The 23,291-nt window shown below is 39.0% G+C and overlaps 2 protein-coding genes across 6 annotated transcripts; both read right to left on the bottom strand.

Annotated features, from left to right (window-relative positions):
- Nucleotides 1-3,759: 3,759 nt before the first annotated feature.
- Nucleotides 3,760-5,652, bottom strand: LOC122058212. The gene has a single exon (XM_042620778.1). It carries the CDS (start codon nucleotides 5,400-5,402, stop codon nucleotides 4,179-4,181), a length of 1,224 nt encoding a protein of 407 aa, XP_042476712.1. The 5' UTR covers nucleotides 5,403-5,652; the 3' UTR covers nucleotides 3,760-4,178.
- Nucleotides 5,653-9,940: 4,288 nt separating this feature from the next.
- Nucleotides 9,941-22,429, bottom strand: LOC122057907. 5 transcript variants are annotated; one of them, XM_042620273.1, is made up of 7 exons: nucleotides 22,077-22,429; nucleotides 21,394-21,585; nucleotides 21,150-21,211; nucleotides 19,272-21,053; nucleotides 11,998-12,139; nucleotides 11,075-11,773; nucleotides 9,941-10,297 (listed from the first exon to the last, which is right to left on the bottom strand). In XM_042620273.1, the coding sequence occupies exons 2-6, from the start codon at nucleotides 21,509-21,511 to the stop codon at nucleotides 11,103-11,105; spliced, it is 2,775 nt and encodes a 924-aa protein (XP_042476207.1). In that variant the 5' UTR covers nucleotides 21,512-21,585; nucleotides 22,077-22,429; the 3' UTR covers nucleotides 9,941-10,297; nucleotides 11,075-11,102. The 5 variants fall into 5 exon arrangements, with proteins under 5 accessions (XP_042476207.1, XP_042476209.1, XP_042476208.1 ...); XM_042620275.1 differs by having other exon boundaries at nucleotides 9,941-10,291; XM_042620274.1 differs by lacking the exon at nucleotides 9,941-10,297 and adding an exon at nucleotides 10,560-10,995.
- Nucleotides 22,430-23,291: the final 862 nt, after the last annotated feature.

Here is a 23,291-nt window from a genome sequence, read left to right as displayed (position 1 = left end):
AACACGTTTAAAATGGAGTTTTAAATGCATTCCCATATTTTACTTTCTAAAACACGTTTTACCATATGCTTCCCTAAAATACTTTAAAAAAAAACACCCAGCTTCAAGCATTCCCGTTCTAAATACGTTTAAAACACGTTCCCATTTTTATGACGTTTTTTAATACTTGATTTTTGAACACAATGTCTACTTAATTGACCATATATCTCTCTCCTGAACTCTAATCAACCTAATTCTTTCTCCAACTTGAAGCTAACACAATAGACTATATTTCTCATGATATTACCTGCAACTCAAATTCAATTGACGGACCCCGATATTGAACTAAAATTGATGTATTTACTAAAAAATATTTTTAAAGTAATGACTCCTAACTCTAACTGAATATATATCACTTCGAGAGCATATTGATTATGTTAACAACAATGAACAATACCATAACCTAGTCTCATTGCTCAATAAGACTTTGGACATGTGTATAAATTTAGAATTGGTGTTGGATTATATTCAATGATATGTCTTAAAACTTATAATGAGACATATGATGTATAAGCATTGATGTTATATTTTGTAATTGTTTTGAAAACTAAATACAAATATTTATATAATAATTCCTTAATTTATATATGTATAATACCCTTTTTTTAAATCCGTTTGTTTGAAATCTACACGTTTAAAACTTGCACCATCTGTTTTTCGATTTTTACTGTTCTCTATTTTTTAACTGTTTATTTGACTGTATCATTTGAAAAGTTTTATTGTTTAAAACATGTATCGACTTCCCCCCCCCCCCCCCGTTTTTACTATGGGTTAGACTCAGGACGGGTTAGGGTCTGGTTGGGTCTTTTATGTCTCAACTCAAACCCGGCCCAAGCCCACACAATGTTGGGTCGAGTTGAGCCGGGTTGGCCATCATAGTCGGGTTAAATAGGGTTCGAGCTTAGGGCTAGTTAGGGTGGGTCCAGATCGTCTAGGCTAAACTTACACCCCTACTCCAACCCCATCTCACACTATCCATCGATCATCCCACTTATACACTCCAACCCCATCTCACACCTTCTATCCATAGATCAAAATGTGTATATATATATATATATATGTGTGTGTGTGTGTATACATGTTTTCCAATGCAATATGAGAAACTTCAAAAAAAATTCATCACAAGCACCCAACAAACTCCAAAAGACAATACCACATCAATGACTGGAGGCCTGCCTGCCTGCCTGCCTGCCTGCCTCCCTTCCTCCCTCCCTCCCTCCCTCCCTCTCTCTCTCTCTCTCTCTCTCTCAAGTCCCAAACCCGCAAGAACCCACCAGGGGCCAACATAAGGTGTCAACACATAACCAAAATCATTTAACGAAATCGAAACTAACCGGTTATGACCGAACCAAACTTCACCATAGTAAATTAATCCAATTTTGGTTTTATAGGCCATAATTCAGGTTCGAAACCGAACCAAACTGAAAAACCAATGGTTAATCAACACCTAGTATTAAAGGCATAAAATGTTTTGAATTTCATTTCTTTTCAAAAAAATGACAGAAAAAAAAAAAAAAAAAGAAGCAAAATGCTAACCGAGGAGGGAGCTTCACTTTCACACAATCACTTCTTGATTTTCTAATTTCTAGGAGCGTGATTAATTAGTTATAATGTGTGATCTTTTATATAGAAAGTATATTATCTTCGACAAAATAAATGTATATTGTCATAACTTTTTAAGAAATTTAATACATGTAGAATTCACACTCATCGTAGGATGCAAACCATTTTTTATAACGACACTATTAACCCCATGTAAATCGATTGTAAACCGAATAACAAAAACCGATTAAAAACCGCTAAAACCAAAACCAGATGAAAACGATTCTGATTTCACCTTATTCCTATCCAGTGCGATTTTGATTTCACCCTATCAAAATAAATGTAAATCGAATCAAAACCGAATAACCAAAATCCCACCGTTTGATACCCTAGGCCAACACACGCACACGGCACAACACCACCCCTACCCAAAAGAAAAGAAGAAAAAAAATGTATAGGACCAATAATAATTGAGGGGTCCATGAGCTGATTTCTAACCAAATAAAGTTATAAGACTGCAGCCAGCCTTTGCAATCAGAGGCAGAGAGACACAGAACTTCACGGACCCGGGACCCCCAACATCTCTTATTCTCATCTCCTTGCCGAGTTTACCTTACCCTCTCACCTTCGCTGGCTACTTTGGAGAAATTACCAGCTTTTAGTGTTCCTCGGGAATTGGGAGAAATTTTTGAGTAGTAGTAAGACGAATAACAATCTCATCAAGAAACTAACCTAAAATTAATGAACCCTACTCAAACTCTCTCTCCAACCACGCATTAAATAATCTCTCTAGTTTCCTTCACCCATTCTTTCCCAGTGGACGAGATATGTCAGATCAAAAGTCACTCTCCTTCAGTCTCGTCCTCCATGAAACATAACTCATCAGGGTCCCACAATTCAGGCGCAAGCCGCGCAACCCTTGCCCCAAAACCACTACCCTAAAACTAAGTCATTAATAGGATAGACTCAAAACAGCTTAGAATTCAGATAAAGACACTTACCTGGGCCTTGGCCAGTTGGCTGAGCCTGGGTCCTCGCCTCCTGGGTGTGTGGGGCGGGGTATTCCATCATCATAACTTCTGCATCTCCTTTTCCTTAGTCCTGGCAAACAAGAAAAGAAGCCATATCCCATTGCTATCACATCAAATTACAGAAAGCCCTGGAAAGAGATTGGGAATATTGGATATACTATGGGATTGAGAGTTTGAGATGAAGATATATATATATATTGCCCGACAAAGAAGCCATCCAAGTATCTTATCTATTATAAAGCCAAAAACCCAAATCTCTCTCCATCTCCATGTCTCGGTGAAAGATACGATCAAATTCAGGCCCCCACCTCCCAGAGTTCCATCCCTCTCCTCGCCAACCCTGCGAATCTCCAACAAAATATCGATTAAACAAAAAACAACCCATCGTTCCAAGATAAATTAGGACATCTCACCCAACGGCCCCAACATATCTCTAGTAGTCGCACGCAAAACAAAACGCAATCGGCACGAGGAGGTTAGGTGCGGCTGCAGAATGAAGTCGCCACCGGTAGTAGTGGTGGACCTGGACCATTCATTGGAACAAGTTCTTCCCTATCGACCACAGCTCTTCTTCTCGCATAGTCCCATCTGAATCTGCCCACAACATTTCAAAGATCTAACTTCAAACATGATAAGAAAAAGTTGAACAATATTTCGGTCACGCAGAAAATTTCAAGACAGAGACATTACAGCTTACCTAACATGTGATACAGATGCCTCCCATGTGGGGTCAGATCTCAGATGCTCACCCTGAACAGGAATAGGGTATCATACTTTCTCATTCAACAAAAATGAAGAAAATACAATCTCATTAATAATTTCCATCAGATAACCAATATGTAAAAAAGAGGGAAAACCCAAATCATACAGACCAAGAAACCTCCAACCCCACAAAAGGGAATCCTGTGTTTGAAGAGTTTCAAATATCAAACAATAAATAGAAGCCGGAACAGGGTACGGAAGCCAGGCAGCCCACCAGTAAAAGAAAAGGCAAAGACGACTCTACGAAATGAGATGAGATGATTACAACATTGTTAATCGATTGCGCAACAAAGAAACAAAAAGAAAGGGCCCTTGCTAATGCAAAATCCTCCTCGTCCCATGAGCAAATCAGTGACGAGAGGATAATTAATATTGAACCCACAAATGAACCTACCATCAAATCATTCATTTAACTGGACAAATCATGTTGTACTTACAGAAAAGCTCCAAATGCAGGAGTAGAACCTCTACCGAGAGAATGACCTCCCAAATAGAATAAAGCTGCATCAATGTTTACATGGTTTTTCCATTACAATCGGGTAGATGACAATGGAAATCTAGAATTTCCATAAAAATCTATTGACGGATAGCTGGTTTTAAAGAAGGAAGAAAACTTGGCCAAAAATTACAAAGATAATAGAATCCATATATTTAAGAAAGAAAAAAAGGAAAAAAAAAACACTATACATATGTCTGACTAATATCTCACCGTCCCTTCCACTCCTGAAGTATATTATTTGGAAGAGACTGGATTCAGGTTTCGAGCAAACCCGTCCATGGCGCCATAGTTCTTTGAACTAAACTCTATCTAGAAGAGACTGGGTTCAGGGTTCGAGCGAACCCGTTCATGGCTCCATAACTCTTGGACGTAAACCCAAGGCACCCCAGGAGTCCTTGCCTGTATGGCAAGAATGTCTTCTTCTTCATCTCCTCCGCCTGGGCTCTGTTAGTTGTGTAGTGCAGCTCGTGAGGTGACCGAGGTATTCGACGCTTGCTAACGCCGTTGGCGGGTTTTCCTGCCGCGGCAGTTTTCTTAGCGGGTACCTGGGGAGCTCGTTTTGGTTTTTGGGTTTCCGTCGTTGGAACCGACGGAGTAGGTGGATTTTTCTCTTTCGAAGACGACGAAGGCAGAGACGTAGAGGGAGGTTTCTTCTCTTTAACGGGAGAAAAGGAAATGGAAGACCAGAACTTCTCCTTACCGTTCCCTCTGCCCTCGCTTTTACTTCGGTAGAGCAAATCCTTCAAGAAGATCCATCTCTTTGAGCTCCTTCCCGAAGAAGAAGACCTAGACGATGAAGCAGATACGGAAGGCGTCGTCTCCGTCGACGGCGTTTCATACTGTTTACGGTCGGGATCTTCCAAGTCTAGATCACGCTCGCTAATCTCTCGCTCTTCTTCATCCTCGTGCCACTCAAGCGAAGAGTTTCTCAGGGGAGACAGAGACCTTGTTCTCCTATGCAGAGACCTGCTGCGTAGCCTCAGATCTCTTCCCCGAACCAGCGACTCCTCTCGTTTCTCGAACTCACGTCCTCTCGCATCCTTGTTGCCGTCGTACTCGTCCTCACCTTCCAGATCCAGCAATGGAGCCAAGTTTTGAGGCCTCTGCAAGTGAGACGAAAGCTTCATCGGGCGGATCTGGCCGTTAAGAAACAACTCGTCAGCAGAAATCATAGAACCAGCAGAGGTCGACGCGTTGGAAGGAAACCTCGCCGAGAATTCAAATTCGAAGGAACCAGAAACGAAGCCATCGTTGGAAGAAGACACGAAACCGGAAGCAGACTTTGAAGAAGATGACGAAGCAAGAATGTAGTGCATTGGACTCGCAGGAGCACTAAAAAAATAACCGTTAGGAACACGGCCTGGACTAGACGGAGCACTAACATAAGGAGTAGAACAATTGCTGTCGATTTCTTCACTGAAACGGTGAGTTTGATCCGTATCAAAGGTTGTCTCGCCATTGTTAGGGTTTCCAAAGTTTACTCCAGTCGCCTGGCGTTGCTCGTCACTGCCAAGGCTTCCGAGCACCATTTTCTATGTGACCTGTGAAGAGCAGAGAAAGCCAGAGAGGGATCGCACCTTCACTTGGCCTTGAGGGTGATGCCTGCAACTCTGTTGCTTTTCTTCGACACGCAAAAATAATACTGAAACGTTTCCGCGATCTCTCTCTCTTTGTCACTGTGTCAGAGCGAGTGATGATGGATGGCGTCGGCTCAACATAGCTGGGGAAGACGAATGATGAGGAGGAGGAGATTTCAGATTACCATAAAATAGCCTTCGCTTCAATAATCACTTTCTTTACTTATATATATATATATATATATATATAGCGTCAATGAACCCGGCCTCTTCATTCAACTCATGTCTCGAGAAATTGTTTTGCTTTCTCTTGATATTCCGAATGACCATAATACCCTTACTCCATTCATGTAGTGATTTACCATTCTACCCTGGTAATCAGTTGTCCATATGTTTTAGTAAAATTTGAAAAATATGGTGGGGAGAAGAATCTCATCATCCACCCCATCTGATTAGGGTCTGAAATTTTACTTTAAAAAAAAAAAAAAATTAGGCTTTAAAATTTTGGATTGGATCAGAAATTCCAACAAGTCTAGAATTTGGATCAAATCATTCCTATACAAAACATAGGGTTTAGGGATTTTAATGGCAATTTACACCAATATTGGCCAATACCAATTTGATGTGAAATGGTATAACTGAAAAATAAATAAACGTATATAGATCACTGATTTAGTTCTTGGGAATCATATCGATTCGAACGATATTGATATAGATTGTGGCCTATAACGGTTTGAATAGATCAATTTTACCCTTATTTTTCATTTTTAACAATTTTACTCTTGATCCAATATTTATTAGATATCGATATCAACTAATACCAATGCAACTCGAACAATTGAACACCAATACTTAAAACCTGATATGGATAAATGATAAAACCCACATTGAATGAAAGACGAAAAATTTACAAGGGCAAAAGTAACAGGTTAACAAATTGCATTTGATTTCTACAATAACCCACATTCAACCTTCACCTCAAAATGATCAATGGGTGTGTTCATTAACGATTGATGGATCATTCTCCACAAAAGCAAGTGTTGTTTTCATACAAAAAAACCAAGGCCAACATGTAAGAATGAGAGGTATTTCAAGCAGATGGTGGAAGTTTCTATGGAAACTACAAATACACCTTAAATTCAAAAATATTTATGTGGCGGACATTACACAACGGAATCCCAGCAAGAAAAATAGTGGGACAATAGCTACCCATTGATACTTCTTGTGTCTTTTGCAACAGGGGTATTGAATCATCTCTGCATGTATTCATTAATTGTGAATTTTCAAGAGACATTTGAGCAGCAAGACATATTCGATTAAGGCTACAGAATATCAATGAACCTCATTGGTGGAGACTGTAAAGTATCTGTTTTTATGAAAAAACTATTTCAATTCCATATCTTAAATGGGGTTTCAATGTCTTTGCTATAACCATTTATTTCATTTGGCAACATCAGAATGATATCATTGCATCCAAAGGTAGGCCAAACCCAATGAATATTTATATAAAATAAATATATAGATTTTTTGTTTAAATATATTGCCGAGATGTACTAATAAATTATTTGCTACAGATGATCTGGCACAATTGAACAAAAACTTTCATATCATTTTTTTGAATTTCCCAGTTTTGGGTTGTGCTGGAGCAACTAATAGTTCAATTTCGGCTTCAGGATGGGCATTCAGAATCATATTCTAAGGTTAACTTATGATCATCAACTCAGATACTACTACAACTACTCAAGGTGAAGTAGTAGAAGCAGAAGGAATTCTGATAGGATTGAGGACAACTACTATAAAAGGATGGAGGATCCATGAAGAATGGCACACATTCAAGAAGTTAACTACCCTACTTCCATCCCCTTGTAATGAAGCTTGGCCTCTCCTACATTTTGCAAAATTTCATGAAATTTCTTCATTTTCACAATCTCCTTCCATCTTAAAATTATTGGAGACCACCTCGTTATGAACTACATACATTATATGGCATGTAATCCGTAGTTTCTCTTTGTAACAAAAAAAAAATCCACAGTTTCTCTTTAACTTAATATATTTTTTATGCTCATAAAAAAAATTTTTTTTGATTTATGCTTGCAACCCTTGAAAATGAGATGTTCGGAAGAAGGTTACTTTTGGTAATTCGAAAGTTCTGGTTTTGCTTATGCATTGAGAGGATAGAAAGGGACACCATTGGGAGAAGAGAATTGATGGAGATGGGTAAAAGCGGAAAGAGGGGAGTAGACTTTACTTTTAGGCTATAAAAAATAATAATAATAATAATAATAATAGAAGAGGCGGCACGTTCGTCCGAGACGAGACGAGTTATTGAGACCTTTGAGTGGTGAATGGTGACGTCGCCTCTCCCGACTAAAGGAAGACGTGGTGGCACGTGCCTCTCTCCACAACTCCCGAGTTCAACTCCCTACGCCACTCTGCTATTTATATTAACCAACTAATTATGTACTAAACTAGTTTTAATAATATAAACAAGCATATAATCATATGATGCTGATTTTATATGCATCTTATTCGATGCACCGGCAAGGATTCAGGAATCGGAATCAAATAGATTAAACCAGTTGATTAGGATTGGAATTGGTCGAATCTGATCCTAATTTCAAAACGTTACGAAAAAAAAGGGTAAATTTATCAAAATACATTCAGAAATTGATATCTTTAGAGACAAAAAAATATCTCTATCGGCCGATAACCGAAACCCGCTCCCTCTCTCAATTAGGTAATCACATGTATATTAAGATGTGGTATTATCGTGGGGTCGTTCACAACTTGACATCAACAAAAGTTAATCCCATAACCAAGAAAGATTAAGGGAATCCCAAAAAAAAAAATAGTAATATCCTCAAAAAGCCTAAAGTGCCCTCCTTAAGGTGAGGGAATTCCAGATTCCTCGAATACCCCCAAAGGAAGAGTGGAACACCTTTCCAAGTTGAGAGTGGGTTACCGAGATGGAATTATACAGGGTAACTACTTTTTGTATTACGACAAGGCCATAGCCATAGCCATAAGGAAGGTAGAGTCTATAATGTATAGCCTATGAGGAGAATTCTTACGATCGTCCCGGGCCCACGTTGTGAAGATCTTACGGTAGAGATTGGTAATTGAAATTCTCTCAGCGGTCCAGCCGGACCACGTGAAAGTGCTTTTATTACAATAGTTGCATGTGCAGCGTAGCGTGATAACTGACAACGTGCAGAACTTTTAGTCAGAACGTGCTAAGGTGATAACTGATGGACATTGATATTATCGTATGTGGAATACCATTTTTCTCTTCTAAAAATTGTCTACCGTCTGATACCCTCTGGAGAGATTTGATGAAGGCCGGTGGCGTACGGCGATTACTGCTGCTCTTCCGATACGTGACATTTGTCCATGGTACGATTCGTCATCCACTATGGTTTTGAAGAATCAGAATCCGCACTGGTCGATTCCAATTCTGACCCCATTCCGATCGGGATAAAAATCCTCTGTTGTGCTAATCGTCTGTTGTTCCATGTTTTGCTAGGTGCAGAGTGCGACACGTGGATGGTGCATCACCAACGGTCAGGATTAAAAGGGTTGGTTGAGGTTACCAAAACCGGGTTTTTTTGTTGTGAACTAGACCGAGATTCCAACCCAACCCGTTTCCTCCTCTCTTCTTCTTCTTCTTCTTCTTCTTCTTCTTCACCCTCTGTTACCCAGAGCCTTTCGTTCCTCTATCTCACTCACTCTCCCTCCTCAATCCTCCCTTTCCACCTGGGCTGCATTTAAAAAAAAAAAAGAAAAAAGCATGGGATTTCTGGGCAGCGGATCTACCGCTCCTAGCCGTCGGCACCACGACCAGACCGAGATTCCAACCCAACCCGTTTCCTCTCTTCTTCTTCACTCTTCTTCTTCTTCTTCTTCACCCTCTTTCTTCTTCTTCTTCTTCTTCTTCTTCTTCTTCTTCTTCTTCACCCTCTGTTACCCAGAGCCTTTCCTTCCTCTATCTCACTCACTCTCCCTCCTCAATCCTCCCTTTCCACCTGGGCTGCATTTAAAAAAGAAAAAGAAAAAAGCATGGGATTTCTGGGCATCTGCTTGCCAAGCTCTAAGCATGAAGGAAATGACAGTGACCGTATCAAACCAAGATAAACTGACTGGTTAACGTTATTTCCAGTTGAATTCATCTCCGAAACCAACCTGACAGCTTTAGAAAACATCCTTTTCTGTGCATAAGCAGACACCATAAGACCCCAAGAAATCAAATCCTTCATGGGCATTTCATCGAACAATTTCTGAACATCTGCAAAACTCCCACAATCACAGTACATCTTCAGAAGGCAATTAACAAGAAACCTAAGTGGGCTCGGAAACACTCGGCGCAGATGCTCATGAATCAATCTTCCATCCGACAGAGATTTCATTTTCCCACATGTATACAAGAGACATTCATAGGAATAATCAGTAACAGATAAACCCGCAACATCCATTTCGATTAGAAACTTGTGAGATTCATTCAAATTTTCTTGTTGCATTAGCCTGCTCCAACCTTTACTTTAAACAAAACAATGAGATGCCATTTCAGCATGTTCTGCTGCATAATTTTTTCCTGAAAAATTATAATATAATCCACTGATCTAGCTTCATTCTGAAAAATCCATTACACGATGCACTAAGAAGGAGAAGAAGAAGAAGAAGAAGAAGAAGAAGGAAACGGATTTTAAGGGAAAGAGAGGTGATCACGGGTTGGGTTGGCTCAGCCCATCTCTCGGTGTGGTTCACAAGGAGAAAACCGGTTTTGGTAACCTCAACCAACCCTCTTAATCCTGACCGTTGGTGACGCATCATCCACGTGTCGCTCGCTGCACCTAGCAAAACATGGAACAACAGAAGATCAGAACAATATCCTTCCGATCGATCAATTCGTACATATTTTTAGGGTTTCATGTCGATTCTCAGTCAATACCGGTCGAATTGGAGTCGGAATCGATCAGGGTTCAGAAACACGGAATCAGGCCACCACAGACTCGGTGTTATAATGCCCTTTAGTCCGGATTGTTTTATAGATAAAAAAAGATGGAAAACTTGTGAGAGTAGAATTTACATGTGGGTTAGGTTGGGTTTGGCAAAGAAAGAAAATAATGGAATCATATAATTTTTAGTGAAGTCCACCACTAGGGAAAGAGAATACATTGAAGTGAACAGAAATTCTATGGAAAAAGAGGAAATAAGAGAAGACAATAGATACAAAGCAACTTTTTCATGGGACGGTAGGACAGGACTTTGAAAATGCATAAGATAGGAAAAATTAATTGCCACATCAGTGCACAACGATTATTTCATTAAATGACCTTGTTTCGTAAATCCACCCCACTTATCTCGACATTTTTCACCTTTTCCACTTCTCTCCGTGTCCTGTACAAAGATCAGATGAGCCGAATTGACCAGAATTGAGATCAACTTCAGCTAATTCCAATTCAGATCACGGTTCACAATCCGAGCTCAATTCTTGAAACACTGGGTTCTGCTTATGACAATGTTTTTCTCTCTTGGGAATGAGTCTCCCCTGGACATAAATGAGAAAATTGTAACTGAAGAATCAGAACAAGGTCCCCAAGTGGGAGATATAGGGAAAATAATCTTACACTGGAGTCGAAATAAACCCTTAAATAGTTAGCCCAATGTGACGTCTGTAACAACTTCATCAATCAATGAACTTAATATCCCTCTCTCAATCTCTACTCCCACTTCAAATGCCTCAATTTCAAAATCAAGCCACCTTCCATACTGACCGCTCATGTCCTTGTCTACAAGCTCATCCACCATCCAATCTCCCATGCTTCTCCAACCTGAGACCTCCTTACACACTTCCTCTACTAGCCAAACCTTTCTCTGCACCATGGCCAACCCTTTGGCCCATGTTTTGCAGCCCCCACCAGCATACCGCCTGCATCTTAAATCTAAGCATTCGCCAACACAATCAAATAGCATCTTCCGCATCAGTGCATAATCCTCCTCTCCCTCACTTCTCAACCCAAGTTTATGATTCTCCAACTGATCAAAGAGACAGGGGTTTATGATCTCACGAGCTCGTCCCAAAGTAAAATCCCTGAACATTAACTCCACATTGCATAAAATCTCACCCACATAATCCAATTCCCACTCCTCCGATTGGATGCTGCCTGCCATGTCATATGTGATTTCAAGTTTCCCACCTCTTGTCCCTGTAGAAGTGGAAGAGGCTGAATCAGATAACTCTGTCTCAGTTTCCACTGGTTGAAACTTTCCTGGATGACTCAAATCAATCACTTCTTGCTCTTGAACAGAAGAACTCTGCTTGGTGCCTGGCAATGGAAAGAACAATTCTGTGTTACTTGGATCATAAAATTGATTTACATGTAGATAGGTAAACCCAAATTTATGATAACAGTAACAATATGTATCAATGACTGGAGAACGTTCAGATACTAAGACGCCTTTTACATGGTTACATGGGTCTTTGCCAGGTAGTTCAGACTTAAGCTTGTGCATTCTTGAATCAATTTCTAAATGGATTTGCTGTTCTTACCATTGGTACTCCCACTGTCTCCACTATCTGAATAACTGCAACTTTCCGAGAAAGATGGTTCCAGAACAGAGACTGGACTGGGATGTAGACAGTCAGTTTCCATCCTTGGATCACTATTGCACTTGCTCATCCCTTCCTGTCCCTGAAAATGGCACAGAATTTCACCAAGTTAATATTTTGCTTATACATACACAACTGGAAGGTGGGGGGGAGAGGGAGAAAGAGATTGCAACCTAATAAACATATCAGTGCAAATGAAAGTCAAATTCAGATAAACTATGACTTTAAAAAACCCTAATCCACAAGAGGACACGAGTTTATGCTCAATGACCTATTTTATCATACTGATTAGAAAACATTAAAACACTAGAGGGTGTGTTTTTGCCTCAAGGGCAAGCCTAGCCTACCTTAACATATCCTTGGGCTAATTAGCAATAAGATTTCATATTCCAACATTACCATTAAGGGTGTTAATCGGTTCAGTTTCGGTTTAAACATGAAGATCGGTTCAGTTCATATTTATTTGACTAAAACCATAACCGCACCATTTACTAAACGGTTCCACCTTCTGAAACCATGACCGTTTAGTAAACGGTTTCGGTTTCCACGGTTTCTAAACGGTGTCGGTTTCACGGTTTTAAACGGTTTCAGTTTCGGTTTATTCCATACGGTTTGTAAAACGGTTCACAATCGGTTTGTTATAACTTGCAACCATCTCTAAACTGAAAATCATAAGCTTATCCAAAAATAATTGGCAACCACAAATAAGAGATTCTATATTAACGATGGTATGTCTTAATTTGATAATCTAGTGCTATTTCTTTGCATGGTCATTCTCAAACATATAGAATTAATATCATACAACATCCAAATCTAGCCTTCTACAACATAAAATATTAAAATGACAAGTGGTTCAACCAAAAGACCCCATCTGTGATAACAAATAGTAACATATATGGATTACAAGTTGATCTAAAACCTAAACTTGAACTGAATTGCAATAAATCATACCAAAGCAGGATGGACACTTAATTTAATTGTTAATTGTTATATGGATTACTGCCCCTGCTTTATTTAATTGTTATACGAATTAATCAGATCGGTTTAAACGGTTTTAAAAGGTCGGTTTAAATGGTTTTAAAAGGTCGGTTTAAACGGTTTCAATTCGGTTTGAAACCAATGGGTTTCGCGTTTAAAACCGACCCGTTTAGCTAATCGGCCTAAAATTTGAAACCATAACCGCACCATTTACTAAATGGTTTTGCGGTTTCGGTGTAAATGGATCGGTTCGGTTTCGGTAAATGGTTTCGGTCACAAATTCACATCCTTAATTACCATGCCATTAGATAAAACAAGATTTCCATATTTATGCCCTTCGAATCTTCCTCAATATATTTATACCCAGTCCAGTTTCTAATGTTACTCCTTCAGTCATTCCCTTTTCCATATAAGTCGGTTCAGCCCCACTTCCTACACTTTCTGTCACTAAGTCCTTGCCTCGGTGAAAAAAAAAAAAAAAGGGTGAATACTTGTGAGATGATACAGAGATCCTTGGTTGGCATCTGAGCTTTGTTTGACCTCTTCCACGTGACTTGGGTTTACCTGGGGGATATCTTCAATCTTCTATTATTATGCTACGCAAACTGTTATATGTTGACGGTTGGTACATGGTGAATTTGAGGGGAGCAAATTGCAGAGTTTACAATGTAAAGAGGAGATTTCCTATTAGATTATTGAATTGAAAACAGTTTGGTTAGTGATAGTGAATTCCTTACATTCTTGGCTACTCCATTATCCAGTAGTTGTCAAAGTATAGTCCAATGAATTTCTCTTGATTGTGTAGCTAGATGCACCCCACATAGCCATCAAAGCTGAGCTCTGAAGAGAGCTATTTGAATTAGCCAGGACAAATAGACATCGGAGTATGTGGTTAAGGGATAATTCAAGGTGAGTTAGCCAAGCACACTTTGCTGATTGGGTATGGGTGACTCCAAAAACTTTCACAAAGAAGTCCAATATTGAAAAGATTTTATCAATGGGCAGTAAATGTACCAGAAAAAAATTTCTGCAAGATATGTTTCTTTCAAAAGGAAAACAAGTAAATATGTGGAAGGGGGTTAAATGGTATAGTATTAAAAGGAGTATTAGATTAAAGACAATTCAAATTTTACACTGAAGATGTCACCTTTGTTATCACATACAACAAATATGTGAGAGAATGAAGGAGACAAATGTACCGGTGAATGCGAATTTCCACAATAGGAAGCCTAACAAATTAAATTGGGGCCAAATTATTTGGTTATGGCTATTTGGAGGAACTGAGACCCAAAACATATGAACTATGAGTCTTTTCAACTCATAAATCAATAGAGCACAGATTTTTAAATGCAAAATGGGAATATCTGGTATGTCACAAGCTGGAGATTGCAAAGCACTCCAATAGAAGCCACAGTAACCTGATGCAGTTGGGGTCCTTGGGGAGGTTCACAAGGTGGTGGTGGCAGTCCAATGGGCTGAAATTGACCTTTGGGTCGTTATATTATTGGTTGGCCTTCTATTATTGTGGGTTTCATTGTAATGGACCTAATTTATAGGCCCATAAAGTGGAGGGTAAAGTTAGTACATGAGATTAGTAGTTAAGTATTAGTGTTAGATCTTAGATTAGCTTACTTCATAGTTAGAAGGAGTTCTCTTTTCAATTTATTTACTTTATTCAGTGCAATAGAGTGATTAGAAGTCCTTTTATGAGTCAATTTAGGAATTTCAGCAAATCTTTATATATGTAATACACTCCCATCAATTAAGGATGATTTGAGTCAGGAAACTCAAGTTTTTCTAAGAGTTTTGGTGGTGTTGAGCTGTACAAACGGGATTGGAGTTGCAGATCAGATTTCCTCCTTTATCCTATTTCTATTCATCTCCGAGATTATGTGTGATATTTCGTCTCACTTCTTCTCTCTAATTTCTTCTCCGGCTTCTTCTAATTCTCCTTTCTTCATATCAATTTCTAGTTCTAATTCCAATTCTGATTTCAAACCCAATATTTCAGATGAATTCTGAAAACTTAATATTTCCAATCGAATTCTGAAATCCTACTGCAACTAAACTTCTTCGAATCTGAGATTTCTAAACCTGTGTTTCTGATTTCTTGATTGAATAACTGCTAACTCCTTTAACAGAATTCCATTTTACATCCTTTGTCCATCAATCTGCAACTTTCTGGCTTCCTGCTTCAAGTAGATTTGCTTCATACCTACGATCATTTTTTGCAAGCCTGTTATACTGACTGATCAGAGCAAACAATTTTATGGATATCAAGATAATTTTTTGGTTGAGTTACTCAATGTTCTCTTAATCTGGTTCTTATTCCTATACCTACGAGGCTATGATCCTATTGCAAGCTAATCTCCCCATAGTTGTCATGACGACAAGGTAATCCAAGGCGGTGGCCAAGCGCCTAGGCACCTCGTCACCTAGGTGTGTATGTACAAAAGGAAGGGGGGTTAGATGTAAAATACAAAAGTTTATTTTCTAATTCTGTTTCTAACACTCCTATTGGGTTGTGTATAAGATATAAAGCAGGTGAGATTAAAGGAATAACTTTGTAGAGAGAGAATTCAAAACGAAGAAGATGCTATCAAGTTCAACTTATTTCATCTTCATTCCGACTTCACAACTCTGAAAGACTGAAACCTCACCATCCCTCATGATGGCACCATCGATTCCACTGGCACCCTTGATTTTCAGCGATTCCAACGAGCAACGCCACCCTTGATTATGGAAGGTTCCGTTTCTTTCCTCTTCTTTTCTTCTTCTTTTCTACAACTCCGGCTGCGGTGGCTGCTGCTACAACTCTGGCAGTAGTGGCTGCCAATGCAACTCCTCTTCTTCTTCTTCTTTTTTGCAACTCCAGCAGCCTCTTGACACTGCAACTCCTTCCCTTCTTCTTATTATTTTCCCTACTTTTCTTCCTCTCTTTCTCTTGTCCTCTATTTTCCCTCCTTTTTTACCCTTTATCTGACAGGATCTTGGGACCTAGGCGCCTAGACAATTAGGCGGCCAGTCACCGTGCCCCCAAAATTTTGCCCAGACTTGATAACTATGAATCTCCCACTTGAATTTCCTGGATAGGGTGATGCAGATTAATTATCAAAATAGGCTTGTTTTATTAGGAATAAGCCTAGGGTTGGGTTCCATACATGTTAGGCCGTTGATCCCATGTGTTTTGAGTGTAATAGACCACTTTTATGGGTCTAAAAGGGAGGCTCTAAGATTGAGTACGGGATTACTAGTTAGTTTTCATTTTCGTTAGTTTCTTTTTTAGTTGGGCTTGATTTGAGTTATATTTGTTTCCTTAGGAGTCAAGTCATTAGTAGTTAGTTTCCTTTTTCAACTAGTTTATAATTTCAGTTAGTTTATAATTTCAATTTTTAGTAACTATTGTATTAGGAGAATATTTGGTTTCCTTTTTGAGGAACCTTCAATTTTGTAATTCTCTCCCCCATTAACATTATAAATAAAGAAGAGGAGACTCCTAAAAGCCTAGAACGATTTTGACCAATAAGAAAAAAAGCAACTCTCTTGTTGCTGCCACTAGGTAACCCTGGCTGTTCCTTGTGTTTGATCAAGGCCTAGGGATTGGTGTTTGATCCAATCGACACTCTGCGGCGAGAAGTCCGAGTGGGTTGCTATTATTTTCTGGTTTCTCTTATTGTGGATATCTTCTTTAATTTCCCAAGTAAGTAATCTGAACTTTTCTGCAGAATTATTCTGGGTTCTGAATCTCTGTTCATCCCTATTCTGTCGACCTATTCTGATGGGAGTTCTGGCCACCCGATGGCCTTATGATTCTGGTCAATTGTTAGGATCAACCAGAGGAGGATTTGATCCAAGTTCGGTGCTGCTCAGACCAGGGGTTTGTCTAGTTCTAAATTTTCTTCAATTCTGGCCGATAGTGTACTCTGCCCAGAATTGATTTCTGTTTTCTTTAATCTGTGTTGAAGTGACTGCTGTTTTTATTCTCCACTGAACTGGACCTTCTAATCAGCAATTAGATTTGTTATTAGTTCCTTAATAATACTCTACTGAAGTTCCAGAAATTACTGCCAAATCTCAGAACCTACTGTCAGAATCAAGTTCTGATTGGGTTCTCTATTCCTGCGATGTTTTGATTCTAATTGGACCTCATTCAATGCTCTATTTCTGTTGCTGAAATTCTATTTGTTAGTGCAAACTCTGCTACCTGAAATTCCATATTCTGGATCTAATAATTCAGGTTTTTCAAGGACTGTTGACTGGTTTAAGTTGGACCGTTGTTGCTGTCTACTATTGGGTGGTTATTGGTTGTTCTTTGGTTTAACTTTCCTACAGTCTTGGGTCTGGTTTGGTTGTCAAATCCATTCCTACATTAAGACCAGTAACAATTTAGAACTAATCCAGAGACTATTAAAGTGCTAACAGTCTTCAGAAATCAGAACAGATATTCAGCAGTACAGCAAGTTATCGATCTCAAGAGAATAACAGCAGAGTCCAATCCAACAATGATTCTTAGGACTAAATCAGGAACAGATGGGAGTCCGTTCAGATTTAAGTTAACAGAATATTAAGAACAGCAGTCCAGAAAACACTATTCAAACCAGCAAAACCAGAATCCAGAAAATAGAAACTTCAGTTCACTAAAAGATGAAAATCTGGAGATTTCTAATATCTCATCAATGGCTGAGCAGAATCAGCCAATATTTGGGTCGATCCTCATTGGTATGGGGAGGAACCTTCAATCAAAAAACTGGACCAATCAGATTCTCAGATCTGATCATTCCAGCAGGGGCGGATGCTCTGTTTTGCAGAATTTTCTGGGCGGCAGAATGATAGATTACATACCTGGTTTTGCAGCCCTAATAAGTCTTGAAAGAGATATAAAAGCTTAAGAGAATAATACTTGAAGTAGACCTCCTGGACTTCACGCCGCAAGGAGTCAATTGGATCAAACACCAATCCCTAGGCCTTGATCAAACACAAGGAACAGCCAGGGTTACCCAGCGGCAGCAACAAGAGAGTTATTTTTTTTCTTATTAGTCAAAATCGTTCTAGGCTTTTAGGAGCCTCCTCTTCTTTATTTATAATGTTAATAGGGGGAAGGAATTACAAAATAGAATGTTCCTCAAAAAGGAAACCAAATATTCTCCTAATACAATAGTTACTAAAAGCTGAAATTATAAACTAACTAAAATTAGAAACTAGTTGAAAAAGGAAACTAACTACTAATGACTTGACTCAATTAATACCTTGACTCCTAAGGAAACAAATATAACTCAAATCAAGCCCAACTAAAAAGGAAACTAATGAAAATGGAAACTAACTAGTAATTCCGTACTCAATCTTAGAGCCCCCATTTTAGACCCATAAAAGTGGTTTATTACACTCAAAACACATAGGATCAACGGCCTAACATGTATAGAACCCAACCCTAGGCTTATTCCTAATAAAACAAGCCTATTTTGGCAATTAATCTGCATCATAGAGATTAGCCTTGCGTTATAACCCTGCACGCTTTTCATTTTATTTGATTTGTTGATCTCAAATCCTCCAATAAAAAATGCTACATTCTCATTTCCTCAGGCAATTTGTTATCAGTAATTGAAAAACCTGAACTGTCTCCCAATTCGATTGTATCCTTGAGCCAAAATATTCATAATCCCACCTGAAAGGCAAATGTAGATCTTAACTTCAAAATCCTACAATCCCAAGCATTCCCTCCATAAGTCTACACTACTGGTCACATGATAAACAGGTTCATATCCCTTCAGAATCTCAGATTGTGATGTGCACCAAATCTCCTTGTAGCAGTTAGTTCATTATTGAAATTTCTGAGTGACATATTCCTAACAAGTATGTTAGTGAGACTATACACAAAAACAGAAAAGGTAATGATCTACATAAATACTCCTAGAAAATCATTTTCCAGTAACTTAAGAACTACGCCACTCTCTAGAAAACTGCACTTGCCTACAGCATCTAACTCCATAGATGGTTCCATTGGCACCTTCTTGTGAAAATGCTGATGTTACTGTCTAAAAGTAACTTCCTGTTCTATTCCAAGTAATGCCAACAAGATTTTAAAGTCTTCACAACAGACTCTAGATAAATTTAGAGTTGTGAACTACAGGATCAGTTAGTCAGTACTCGATCAACCACCACAGAACAGGAAAACCAAGCTTAAAATGGAAAAAACAATAAGAAAATATGGCCTGGAAAAAAAGTATGATAAGCCATACCAGCAACTTGTGGCTCATTTGTAGCACTGGAGCGTCAGTTGAAGAGCAGGAGGGATCACAACTGCTTCCAGACTTATCAGTGCATGGTTTAATTTGAGAATCATTGTTACATACCCCAGGCGATGTGCCCACTGCATTGAGAGCAGACACCAAATCTCCCAGATTCAATGCAGAACTAACAGCACTCTCTGGTTTGACCGTGTTATGGTAAGAAGATCCAACTCCGTACGTTAATTCTCTCAGCTTTTGCTCTAAAAGAATACTCAAAGCATCACCTCCCATCATGTTTAGTCCTGGGAATGATGGTTTTGCATTTTTTACATCAGAAGGAATTTTATCATCACGAGAATCCAAAGAAAATACACTATTTTTCTCCACCATACTTGAGGACTGAGATGCAGGAACACCTTTAACCATGGGAGAAGTGAATGTAAAAGAAACAACATCCATTCCCTTCCATTTGTTTTCTTCTGCCCATGTTGACTGCCCAAGTCTGTCAACATTGGACAAGATAGGCTTCTCATCCTTATCAGCGACAACAGTATCAACCAACGCATTTTTCTTGAAGAGGAAATCTCCATCAACTGATCGCTTTTTTCGAGTGACATTTTTGGTTCTAGATAATGGAATCTTTTCAACACTAGTAGCCTCTAAGCTGGTCCTTCTGGATCCAACTTTGGAGTTCCCTGCAGCTTTGTTTAAAGTTTTACTACGGCCAATGGAAGCATCCCCAGACGGAGGTTTTCTTCCTTGTTGCTGAGAAACTGAAGGCTTCGAGGATAACTTGTCATTGGTTGTCAGACAATTCTGTTTTTGGTTATTCGGTCTGAGCACACTCATACCACCTCGAATGGAATCTTTCTTCTGTGTATTCTTTTGGGCATTTGGTTGTTTCTTGGATGGCTGGTTTGCCTTAACATCAGTGTGTTCCTTCTGGTCTAGCAGATTTCTACTACTATCTGAGCCCAAGCCCTCTCTCCTCTGAACATTGACCTTTGCTTGGATTGCAAGTGAAATGGATTTAGCTTTATTCTTCAAACCAACCGAACTGTTTTCTTCAGAATCTGGAGAAGTCCTTAACCTAGGTGTATCTTCTGAATCATTCCAGCTTTTGGTTACTGATCGTCCTTTCAAATACTTAGCAGCATTGGAGGCAACTGGCTTTCGAGCTTCAGGAAGCCTGGGTGGTCTCTGTGCAGCTTGAATCTTCTCCTTAAAATCACTAACTTTCAAAGGAATCGAGGTAGAACCAATAGAAGGCATTTTACCTTTGCTTGTGGCTTGAGGTCCTGATTCGATTATCTTTGCAGCTGCCTCCATTATGTGAGCTGCATTCTTGGACGGATTGAATCCTGAGCTCTTAATTGGAGACAAAAGCTTATGATGGGTGATTGGGATGGATTTAGCTGACTTAGGAGGCAATGTTTCAGTCTGGAATCTATCAATTGGATGGCTCTGCATCTTCTGAGGCCTGGGTTCTGAAATATTTCTAGAAAAGCCCTCAAATTCAGGGAACTGGCTGCTAGAATGCAGGGTTTTCTCTTCATTGTGAAAAACAGGGGTTCTCTTGTGGTAATTTCCATCTCGCAGAGTACGGGAATCAAAAAAGGGGGTAGAATAGGGCTCAGCAGCGTTGGAAGTTGGCAAGGAATCTAATCCCATAAGCCGGGCTACTACCCCAGGAGCTCTGGTTCCATATCCTTCGTCATCAGTTACTGATGAAGCGCAGCTATAATCACTGCTCCCTTTGATACTAGATCCTCCATTTTCATCCTCCTCTACCTGTGAACGTGATGATAGAAAAGAAAAATATCTATTAACTACCCTATCATATCATATGAATAAAACAAGAAAACAAAATAGTAACCAAATATCCACCAGTCGGAGTCGTGTCTTCGGCAAATTCCCATCACTTTTCTTCCCCTGTTTTGATCCCTCTGCTTGAAATACAAAAGAAACGCAGTCAGCAACCAACTGAAAAAGGGTTATGATAAAAATATACATTAGAACTTAGGAGAAAATAAAAACAAATAAAGAAAACACGTGAATCTTTGTAACCTTTATTTTCCCCCTACCTGGGTAAAAGATCTTTGCAACCTTATGACAGTGGAGATAAATATACCTGGTAAATCATTTTTGTTGGAGAACAGCTTCTTATGCGATCTGCCATTCCAGTCGAAGAGTTGGAGGAAACCAACATAACCTCCTCCACTCTTTGAACTTTGTCTCTCAATCCCCATTTTTCAGGCAAAGATTACAAGATCTTCAACATTTATTACTCAAAAACAACTATTTTCAGGCAACAGAAATCCATCTGCAGTTTAAAGAGGGACAAAAGCCTTAGTTTGTCGAAATCCACCAACACAGCATTTTCCCTAAAAGCGTCGCTAAAGAACCAAAGTCGATAAAGAGTAGAGAAAATGAATAGTACAAAGACTTCAATACAATTCGCACATTATGATTAACACCCTAATCATCCGAGCGAAAAATTAATAGTCTAACGAAAAAACCAACATATTCAAGGAATGGAATCAAGAGAGCTCAAGTCAACCCAAGCGATCTGTCATTACAACCCATACCCTTTGCATTAAAATTGTTCAAATCCCTAACTTCTGAAAGGATAAACCAGGAAAAGGGGGAAAAAATAAGAGATGTGATAAAAGATTGAGACCAGAACGTCGCAGTGCCTTCAAAATTGGGCAAAGATTAATACTTGAATCATCTTAATTCCACTTCATAAAGGAGCATTATATGAAACCCTAATTTCAAGAGGAAAAGCTAGTAGAGATTTAAGAAATAACTCACACGATTGGTCGGAAAGATATTCAACGTGTCGCCCCGGTTCATTAAGAAGGTCCCAATGCCGCAAAGTTCTCGACAAAACCAGTCAATAAGGTTAGGGTTTCGGAGATTTAGGAGCTCAGTGTAAGAGAAATTAAGATGCTTCAGAGGAAGAAACAAAGAAGAGTTGCAGAGATTTAGAAGAGAGAGATGGAAAAGAAAGTAAGAAACAAGTCCAGGAAGACTGAAGAAGAGAATGTAGTGAGAGAAACGAAAGCTCTAAAGAGAGAAAGGTGCGTAGTTCAAGCATTAAATGTAGACAGTAAGAGAGAGAGAGTGAGAGAGAGACAGCACCACAGGTCACAGCCCTCGCCATAAAAAATGAAAATAATAATTAAAAATGTGACCTATTCATTTTGAACATCTTAAAAGGTTATAACGTCTCTTAAGCGAAGAACGAGGGATGGATTTCAAATTACAAACCATTGTACTGGTAAGAGATATGGTTCGACCGTAGCAATGATCTCTACGATGGACCAATGCAGTGGCCGGGTAAAGTATATTAGGGGTAATTTTGTCAATACACTGGACCAAGATGTTCGGCTTTTTCCTATTCGGTGGTAGCCCGGTGGGGGCGTTGTCGGGATGAAAATGTGAATATGTCCATGACTCGTGAGAGGATGAAACTTTTTGTTCTTTCTTATGTACAATAATGGCAAAGTGTTTTTATTAAGGCTATGTTTGGTATGCATTTGATTGACAGCATGTTTTGAAATATAAAAAATATTCTTTAGGTTCTTAAATCCTAAAATGCATCTAAGGATGAGAATTATTCTCGAACATGCTTTTAATTGTAAAATGTAGTAAATATTAAGGAAAAATAATGCTACCCGGATATTATGAAAAGACGTTCTTGCCTATTTAGTTAGTTGCCTATTGACAGAGGTTCGCACAGTAGCCACACAATCAAGTACCGTTCTTTTTTCATAAACTTAAATGAAAAAATTTGTTTTCCGAACCAACTGGGAGAGTACAATAACATCATCTCTCTCTCTTTTGAAATGACCTGGTTGTTCCCTTACGAATGACATTGTTTTGTCACACATCATTGTTGTGATCTTCCCGTATGTCGTTTGCTAAAAGAACATTCTCCAAATTTAATAATCAAAATGGAAATAATAAAAAAAATAAAATCAATTTTAAAAATGAAAATGAAAATGTGTACTTAGTACTTAACAT

The sequence above is a fragment of the Macadamia integrifolia genome, chromosome 12 (assembly GCF_013358625.1).
Source record: "Macadamia integrifolia cultivar HAES 741 chromosome 12, SCU_Mint_v3, whole genome shotgun sequence".
Taxonomy (NCBI): domain Eukaryota; kingdom Viridiplantae; phylum Streptophyta; class Magnoliopsida; order Proteales; family Proteaceae; genus Macadamia; species Macadamia integrifolia.
The sequence above is the reverse complement of the archived record's forward strand: the minus strand, read 5'-3'. Positions and strand labels throughout refer to the sequence as shown.

Excerpts from the sequence above, each read along its gene's own strand:
- LOC122058212 (XM_042620778.1), bottom strand. The coding sequence starts at position 5,402 with ATGGTGCTCGGAAGCCTTGGCAGTGACGAGCAACGCCAGGCGACTGGA.
- LOC122057907 (XM_042620273.1), bottom strand. The coding sequence starts at position 21,511 with ATGGGGATTGAGAGACAAAGTTCAAAGAGTGGAGGAGGTTATGTTGGT. Across the intron at positions 12,140-19,271 it reads AAATGAGCCACAAGTTGCTG|GGACAGGAAGGGATGAGCAA; the intron begins GTATGGCTTATC and ends TGCCATTTTCAG. Across the intron at positions 11,774-11,997 it reads AGACAGTGGGAGTACCAATG|GCACCAAGCAGAGTTCTTCT; the intron begins GTAAGAACAGCA and ends TTCCATTGCCAG.